The sequence below is a fragment of the Hordeum vulgare genome, chromosome 3H (genome assembly GCF_904849725.1).
Source record: "Hordeum vulgare subsp. vulgare chromosome 3H, MorexV3_pseudomolecules_assembly, whole genome shotgun sequence".
Classification (NCBI taxonomy): Eukaryota; Viridiplantae; Streptophyta; class Magnoliopsida; order Poales; family Poaceae; genus Hordeum; species Hordeum vulgare.
This window is the reverse complement of record NC_058520.1, coordinates 537,608,640-537,618,082: the sequence shown is the minus strand read 5'-3', so window position 1 is coordinate 537,618,082 and position 9,443 is coordinate 537,608,640. Positions and strand designations below refer to the sequence as shown.

The window sequence follows — 9,443 nt, the reverse complement described above, 5'->3', positions numbered from 1 at the left end:
GGTTGAACACTTGTAGGAAACATCATCTTTTAGTCCAAGGTTTCTTTGTTAGGATGGACAAGGCATACGAGGGCACGTATGAGCGTGAGCCTTCGCACAGTAAGCCGTCTTTAGTTCCGTAAAGTGCTCCTTTGTGACCGCTAGTTGATACGACCGCATGTAGTGTTTGTATGATAGGGAGTTAATTGCAAAAGACTATCACAATTCGGACCGTATTCATAAGTTGGTGTCATCTTTCAATTTTTTTGTAAATACGTATCAAGATACAGGTCGTATTTTGCAGATTTTGTATTTCTACGTATAGATGTTCTTTCTGACACATATGACCCACCGGTGAGTCTCTTACAGGAAAAACCGGTCCGGACCGCTTGAAAAACCGACTCCCTCTCTCTCCATCCGGACCGGACAGGCAAAAAAAAAAAACTGACGTGCTCTTCCTGCTGCTGTCGGTGCTGTACGCGTGGTCCAGGGCCGCGCGCCTCCTCGGCCGCCCCGCCCCGACCTCCGACAAGCTCGCCGCGCTGGTCCGCTCCGGCCTCGCCGGCCTGGCCTCCGCCTTCCGCCGCGTCACGCAGGGCCAGCCGGGGTCCAGCCGCGTCTTGGCCTGCCTCGCCGCCGCCGCCGCCTGCAGCGCCTCCAGCTCCCGCCGCTAGCGTGCGTTGATGAGCCCGGTGAAGTTGGCCGAGTCGGCGTGCGTGGGTAGCTGCGCGACACGTCCACGATGGCCCACAGCCCGTCGGCGTGCTGCTTGCAGAAGCGCATGAACGTCACCTCCCTGATCGGCACCAGCGGCGACAGCACCTGCAGCTCCGCGCGCATCTGCACGTACACATGGTCACCAGGGCGTGAGTACGTAGCCGGAGCGAGCGAGATCAAGTTAGGCTGGTCGCGAGGTGGAGCTAGGATGAAACGGGAGTGCATGATCACCAGTTGGATTGAGCCGCTGCGGGTGCCGCCCATGCCGCTCGAGATGATCTCCATCGTGCTCGCCCTCGCCACCACGCACGGGAACATCTCCGACCACCGGGCCTGCAGCATTGCACCGATCAGCTCTTGTGTGTCTGCATGATGCACCGCGCTAAGTATATAGTATGTTGATGACAATGGGCACCTCGTTCATGAGGCTGTTGACGAGGTCGACGCTGTTGATGATGGCGATGCCGACCTCGCGGGTGGCCTCGGAGACGTAGCCGGCGGGGCTGGGGCCGAGCACGCGGGCGAAGGCGCGCCGGTACTCGTCGTAGTTGAGCGTCTCAATCCCAATCTCCAGGCTGGGCTGCCACAGCGGGTCGTCCACCTGCGTGGCTCCTCCATTGCGGCCAGCCCGAGCTCGAGCAGCGCGCCGCGGTCGATGGAGACGCCTTCGCCTCCGAGGCCGTCGTCCAGGCCGCCGCCCATCATGCCAGCGGGCAGGCGCGTGGCCGCCGAGCCGCCGCCCATGAGGTCGGGGATGGACTGCATTCCCATGAGCTTGCCCACGTTCTCGTCGACGGCGGCCTGGTCGCGCTCGCAGCCGAGGAACGGGGTGAGGATGCACTGCATCACGCGGGGATGGGCGGGTCAACCTCCGCCACAGAACACATATATGTGACCTGCGGGGCGGCGGGTCAACCTCCGCGGCGGGAGCTGGAGGCGCTGCAGGCGGCGGCGGCGGCGAGGCAGGCCAAGACGCGGCTCGACCCCGGCTAGCCCTGCGCGACGCGGCGGAAGGCGGAGTCCAGGCCGGCGAGGCCGGAGCGGACCAGCGCAGCGAGCTCGTCGGCCGCCGGCTGCAGGTCGGGGATGGGCGGGGCGGGGCGGCCGAGGAGGCGCGCGGCCCTGGACCACGCGTACAACACCGACAGCAGCAGGAAGAGCACGTGGGTTTTTTTGCATGTCCGGTCCGGATGGAGAGAGAGGGAGTCGGTTTTTCAAACGGTCCGGACCGGTTTTTCATGTAACAGACTGACCGGTGGGTCATATGTGTCAGAAAGAGCATCTATACGTAGAAATACAGAATCTGCAAAATACGGTCTGTATCTTGGTACGTATTTGCAAAAAATTTGAAAGATGATATCAACTTGTGAATACGGTCCGAATTGTGATAGTCTTTTGCAATTAACTCTACGATAGGTCGTCTTTCATTTTGGCCCTTTTGTCGCTTGCGGCCACGTGCTCATACTAGCTATCGTGATTTGTTTTAGTCCGATGCAATTTCATTTCTGACAAAGATTTTATGTCTCTATATTGTTCCTCCTTCCTAAAGTGTAAGGCATGATTGATTTTGTACGGTCTTTGATGTATAACTATGACCACTAATATATACCAAAGTATATGGATTGGACATGTATAAATGGCATTATCGTATTTGTCTTGCAAACTATTTTTATTTCTGTCCGTATACTAATTTTATAGACATAAATACGTGAAAATCTTAGTCGGAATTATGCAATGAAGACCAAAAAAATCAACCAACGCCTTAGAGCAATTTCAATGGGGCAACTCATTTCGTCTGCTGCCGTCCGTTTGAATCGGCGCGGATACAAAAGTCAGCCCAACGCGCCGACCCAAACGGACGCGCGTCCGCTTGGCGTCCGCCTGGTGACCCATCCCCGGTTCAATTTGGGTCGGATTTGCGTCGGCGCGTACACGAGACGGACGCTCGCGCGCGTGCCTACTCCTCTCCCCGGGCCCGCCGGACGGTGGCTTCCACCGCCATTTCCCTCATTTCCCCTCAAAAACCCTCCCACCCCCGCGTGCTCCCGCCCCACGCGTGCTCTCGCGCTACGCCTGCTCCCTCCCCGCGCCCCCCATGGACGACGACCTCGACCTCGACCTCGACGCTGCAGCCGGCCTGGCCTCCCTCGCGTCCGAAAAAAGACAAGCCTCGCGCCTCCCGAAAGACCGCCGCGCCGAAGCCAAAGAAGGTGTTGACGGCTGAACAATGGGAAAAGGAGTCGGTCAAGAGGAAGGACCGGAGGCACACGGCGGGCGCGAGGGATGAAGCCATCGCGGCGGCCGCCGCGCAGCAGCAAGTCACCAACGCTCGCATCATGGCGGCAACGAGGGAGGCGCTCTGCATGTTGGGGTTAAACCCTAACCAGCACGGCCTCGTCAACGCCGCCGTGGCGGCCGCGGTCAGCACCGACTCATCCTGTCTTCCCTCGTGCGCTGCTGCCCGACTCGTCCTGCGCGTCGTCTTGCTGGCATATTTTTTGGATGCGAGCAGGTGTGCTGGCATGACCACGGGGCCGCAATGGCGTGGTCGAACTCAAGTCACATTGTTTTTTTTGTGTGTTGGCATGTGTGTCGGCCGGCTGGCGAGTGCGCCATCATGACTGTGATGCTATTTTTTGAGGCGACATTGTATGCCGGCGCTGGGATGGTGCTGGCAAGAAACATGGCCGCTGGCATGATCAGCCGCGGGCCTTTTTTTAAAATATGTTGACTGCATACATGAAATGAATCGGCGTGTTGGGCGCACTGCCGACCCAAATCTAAAACAAGGCGGACGCCGGTCGGGCGGCCGACCCAAACGGACAAAAAGTAAACAAATTCACCGTCCGTTTGGGTCGGCCCGTTGGAGTTGCTCTTATACTTTGGAAAGGAGGGAGTATTATTTTTCTTGATAACTATCAGAAATAACATGCTCCTCAGGTTTACCTTCTTAAAGAAAATAGTGTTGAATAAAATGTACCGAGACAAAACCGGAGGTTGCTCGTTGCTCGATTGTGCCAAATGCAGTTCAACTCTGTCGTGCGTCTGCTTACCCTCTACCCGATCTGGACCGTCCATTTCTCCAATCGACGACGCGTGAAGCTGGCAGCAGGTCGTCGCCGGCCTTGCATCCGAAGGCAGCACGACAGTCACGTGCCATCCCCGCGTCTCCCTCCCTACTCCCTCCGCAGCAAGCAAAGCAGGCCGGCACGCACCCGCAAATCCTCACCTCCCCAACCCCCACTCCCGCGAGCGCGCGAGATCTCTCCCCCTCCCTCCCCCAGATCCGCCTCGCCGACACCGCTCGCCCGCCGCGCCGCGCCGCCGACGCCGCCATGTCGCACAACTACGGGGATACGATCCCGCTCCACCCGTCGTCGGCGCAGTCCGACATGGACGAGATCGAGAGCCTCATGTACGACGCGCCCTCCGCCACCGTCCTCCCCGCGCGGCCGCCCTCCCCGCCGCGCGCCTCCATCCCCATCTCCACCTCGCCTCCTCCTCCGTCCTCCAAGCCGCCCCTCCCCGCCTCCTCCGTCCCAATCTTCGTGCCCCAGGGGCCGACCCCCGCCGGCCCGCCCGCGTCCGTCTCCGTCGCCATCGCCTCCGACGGCTTCGGGCCCCCGCCCAACACGCTCACCGAGCCCGTCTGGGACACCGTCAAGCGCGACCTCGCCCGCATCGTCAGCAACCTAAAGCTCGTCGTCTTCCCCAACCCCAACCGCGAGGACCCCGGCAAGGCGCTCAGGGACTGGGACCTGTGGGGCCCCTTCTTCTTCATCGTCTTCCTCGGCCTCACACTGTCCTGGTCCGCCTCTGTTAAGAAGGTACCTGCTACCCCTTCCACAACCAGATCTCGTGGTAGCTTTTGCATCGATTTGTGAGATTTAGCTCTTGATTAGTTTGTGCTCGACTTCGTGATATCACTAATCCTCTATGAGGTGTAGGTCAGATTGTACATTATTGAATTGTATGGCGCGATTCGTGGTTAATACATGGTGGCAAGCGTGAAGCGTCACTGTTATATTCCCTTGCAAGTTCGATGTTGCCTAGGGGATAACTGAATCTGGTGTTGTACGACTATATACTAGGTCTGATGTGATGGGATTAGAATCATCACTCATAGTGCTGTACTGCTGTATCCAGTTAATCCCATTCTGTTATTTCTGTGACTAAATCTAGACGAGGTGTGAAACATGTGCTTATTCTGCTGTGGGTTTTCGTGTGCCCATTTTAGCTCATTTCCACACTTAGATAATTACAATCATCATCAAAGATGAACTCTGCTATAAGTGTTGAGGTTTCTATCTTAGTCCCTCCGTACCTAAATATTTGTAGCTGGGGAGAAATAGACTAGTTCTCTCCAACTACAAGTATTTAGATACAGAGGGAGTAGTATTTAGGTATGTCTTGTGTTCGATATTAGAGAATGCACTATGTTCTTGGTTCTTAAATGGTTTGTGTTACAGTATATGTGGATTGCACTAGCCCTTTCCATCAGTTCGGACTTTTGGTTGTGTTGGCTAGTGCATGAAGCTTAACATGGTATTAGAGCCTTAGGTTATTTTTTTGCACGCGCAACTCGTGCAGATCCAATTTCGCGCCGCCACCAACCTCCTCTCGGCCGGACGCCCTTCCCTGGCGATGCCGCCATCGTCCTCTGGCCGTCTCGCGCTGCCCTTCCTCCCCCTTCACGCGCCCTGCCCAGGCCCTTCCTGGTCAACGCTCTCTCCAGGTCAGGAGATTGGGCCGCCCCCGTCAAGGCTGGCTCCAGATCTTGCGGAGGGAGGCGAGAGGCTTCTTCTTCCTGCTCCCGCCGGATCCCGCTGCAGCTCCTGGATTCAGCCGCTCCAGGTCGCGCCGCCTCATCTCCCGCCGCTCCAGGTCGCGCCGCCGGACGGTGGCCCTGCTCCTGGACTCCCCATCTCCTACCGCTGGACCAGGATTGTCCTGATCCCGATTGGATCCGGATCTCCGCTCGCCAGATCCAAGCTGGTGATGCCCGTAACTTGCGGTCGTGATGACCATCCACCCGTGACGTGCGCCTGCCCAGCCATGATCGCCCGCATGGCAGGCTGCCGACTCGATCCGCTCCAGGTCAGGAGGTGGACTCGACTCGCAAGCTGGCCTGACTACGTGCTGCTGCTAGCTGCTTCCTCCTATACTATGTGGTGATGTTCCCTGCTACTATGTGCTGCTGCTAGCTGCTTCCTCCTATACTATGTGGTGATGTTCCCTGCTACTACGTGGTGCTCATACGTGGTGATGTTCCCTGCTACTACGTGGTGCTCATGTCCCCGTTGTTCCTAGTTCTTTTAGTTTCTGTAATTCCGCTGCGTCCACCAAATCCGTTGATATTTTGTGTCTTCTCATGCCATGCGAGTCCACCATACCTTAGTCCGTCAGCCTTTCTCCGGTCCTGATCCTTTCTATGCAACTTTTGTGGCCTACTTGTCCTTCTTGTTTTCTATAGGATTTTCTGGACTTCTTTTGCATTGTCGATCTATGTTCATCGTGCCTTAACCACCGAGCTTCTTTTGCCGTCGGTTGTCGTGGACTATGATTTTCCGCACAATGCTTTATTCTCTTGATGTGCCATCTTCTTTTGACAACCCATCTTCTCTTGATACTTATCTTGTATCTTCAAGTGATGCGGTGTCTTCCTCTTGATGTACCATCTTCTTTTGACAACCCATCTTCTTTTGATACTTATCTTGTATCTTCAAGTGATGCGGTGTCTACCTCTGATGTGCCATCTCCTCGTTATCTCCTTCGGCGACTCGACAAGTTTTGAAGACTCTTCATGCTACGACGACACTCTCAAGACGTGGATTTGGATTATCATTTTTTTTAGTATTACACTTCTTCAAATGCAATGCTATTGCATACACTTTGCATTTGAGGGGGGGTGTTAGGAAGTATTAGTATTAGTCTAGGAGTCCTTATTAGTCTATGTTTACTTTCCTTGCACCTCAAGTCATGTGTAATATATATATGCCCCTTGGGCCTTCAATAAAGATAAGTTGCTTTCGTAACATGGTATCGGAGCTAAGGTCTTGAGTTTAACATAGAGGCCTCTTGAGTCATACGTGAGTTTCGCGTGCCCTCGCTCTCTTCCGGTTGCACGTGTTGACTTGTCTTCCCCGTCACACGTGAGAGGGGGTGTTACAGTATATGTGGATTGCACTAGCCCTTTCCATCAGTTCGGACTTTTGGTTTCGTTGGCTAGTGCATGAAGCTTAACAGTTTGGAGGCATCACAATGCTGAAACTTGATGTCCATGTGTACTAGTGGTGAATGATGAGCCGACATAATTTCATATTTATTCTCGCATCCTTTGGTCCATTTTTGATGTTCTAGAAACTGACTTGTTTCTATCTTAGTATTTACGTATGTCTTGTGTTAGATATTAGCATGGTTTATAAGGCGGTAACGCGACCTAAAGCGAGCACCACTCGTTCTAACGCTTAAGCGACTCCTAAGCGCCTAAAGCGGCAAATATCTGAAGTGCTGCTAGGGTGCCTTGTCGCTTAAGTGACGCGTAAGCATCTGAAGCAGGACGCTTTATAAACAGAGGATATTAGAGAATGCACTATGTTCTTGGTTCTTAATTGGTTTGGAGGCATCACAATGCTGAAACTTGATGTCCATGTCATGTGTACTAGTGGTGAATGATGAGCCGACGTAATTTCATATTTATTCTCACAACCTTTGGTCCATTTTTGATGTTCTAGAATTATCTAATGGACCAGTTGTGGACTTGTCCTGAGCTGCAAGGTCTGTATGTGCCATTTCGACAAATTAAGGTGGCACTACTAGTTATTTTATTATAGAATATGGTATAGACATACTGGTTATCTGTGCCTAAAAAATCACGTTCTCTTAGAACCTGTGAATGTCTATGTGAATCCGAATGTGTAGGGTCACTTCTAAGATTGTTTCTTACTGTGCAACAATGTGTAGCCTTACTGGATTGCTTCTGGTACCTGGAGAGTGTCTGTATTATGGAGTATTGATCAGTGACAAACAAATTACTAAAACTGCCCTTGTGCAAAATATGATCTCAAATGCTAATAATCTGAAAGACCATGCTAATTCTGTATAGCCAAGTACATAATGTACTTTTGAACTTGCAGTAAATTTTTATGGCATTGACACTAGAAGAAACCGAAATTTTCGTCAATATTTTCTCTTGAGTGCTGTGCTGCTTTTGCTTGAAAGAAATGTAATTGCATTCAGGAGTAGCTGGTTAGGTATTTTTTCTGAATGAGCAGAAAGTATGCCAAAACACAATTATCTTTCTCTGCTGTTTTTACCATGTTCAAATGTAAATATGCAAGGCATGGCATCTAATATTGTGGGTATGGTGATTACATGATATGAAGAAAGCATGGTGTTTTCAGTTATTTCCTCGTATATTTCTCTGTTACATTGAACATTACAGCTACAGACATGTGGAATATTTACTTTTGAACCTTATCTGATTTCGATTTCTCTATGCTGGCATATTAGCATTGTTATGTTATTTTCTTCCAGTGGCCAATATATTTATATGTGTCGCCTATAGTTGTCCTCTCTTTGTTGTTTACAAGTTTTACTGTGTTTCTTTCCGTGCAAAATGCTGATCTTTTTTTATTTGTGTTTGTAGTCTGAAGTATTTGCTGTCGCGTTCGCTGTGCTGGCAGCTGGGGCTATAATCTTAACATTGAATGTTCTGCTTCTGGTAAGCGTCGTCTCTCACAAACAAAACACGTTTGCTTGATCCAAACTATACACACTGTGGAGTTTTGCAATGATTTATTCCTGTCTCCATGCAGGGTGGTCACATCATCTTCTTCCAAAGCCTCAGTCTCCTTGGGTATTGTTTGTTTCCTCTGGATGTTGGAGCTCTAATTTGCTTGCTGAAGGACAATGTCATACTAAAGATCATCGTCGTGACAGTCACACTGGCGTGGAGCTCCTGGGCTGCCTACCCATTCATGAGCGCTGCTGTGAACCCAAGGAGAAAGGCTCTGGCCATATATCCTGTATTCCTCATGTACATCTCGGTCGGGTTCCTCATAATTGCCATAGATTAGCCCCTGGCGTGAGGCAATGTAGTAACACCTGAAATGTTGAAATTTTCCCCGTTGTACCGTCGTAACGTATACAGGCTTGAATATACTTTGTCCCTGGAGCCCTTATGGATTGTTTTGTCGAGAACCTGGCCTTCACATGAGCAAGAGGCATAAGGCTGTAAAACTAGTCGAAAATTATATGCTGGTCTACTGTTGTAAAGGGCATCTCGTGCTTTGGACCACGTAATTGACTATATATACCAAGCTTGCTGACTTCTTCAATGGCTGTTATATGATGTTGAAGGGAACTAAATGTCAAAAAAAAAAACATTCTAAGGCAACTAGATAATTCATCTGGTTGTCCTTGGATGTACATAATCTGCTTATGGTGATATGCCCCTTTTTATTGTGAAACTTTTTTTTTTGCCCCCACCTGTTTGGGACTGAAAGATTTTGATGTTGTTGGTGGTGTGTTACTTGGGTCTAGTCTTTGAGGCTTGTAGCAGCTTGTTCACTGGGTCTGAATGACACGGGTATGCCGTAAATAAGCTGAAAGAACACAGGTGTTCACACTCTTGCATGGTGCTATCTTTATTAGATTTATTTTCTTGCCTTCTTGTGTGTTTGAAAACTTGTATAAAATCTAAAAACATTTCTCACTCTTTCCATTTTTCTTTCTAGAGTAATTTA

At 51.4% G+C, this 9,443-nt stretch overlaps 1 protein-coding gene and 1 pseudogene across 1 annotated transcript; one reads left to right on the top strand and one right to left on the bottom strand.

Moving 5' to 3' along the window:
• Positions 1-315: 315 nt before the first annotated feature.
• On the bottom strand, positions 316-1,542 carry LOC123441993 (annotated as a pseudogene).
• A 2,367-nt stretch (positions 1,543-3,909) lies between these two features.
• On the top strand, positions 3,910-9,035 carry LOC123444797 (protein YIP4b-like). The gene is made up of 3 exons (XM_045121645.1): positions 3,910-4,523; positions 8,345-8,419; positions 8,514-9,035. The coding sequence occupies exons 1-3, from the start codon at positions 4,032-4,034 to the stop codon at positions 8,772-8,774; spliced, it is 828 nt and encodes a 275-aa protein (XP_044977580.1). The 5' UTR covers positions 3,910-4,031; the 3' UTR covers positions 8,775-9,035.
• The last annotated feature ends 408 nt before the right edge of the window (positions 9,036-9,443 follow it).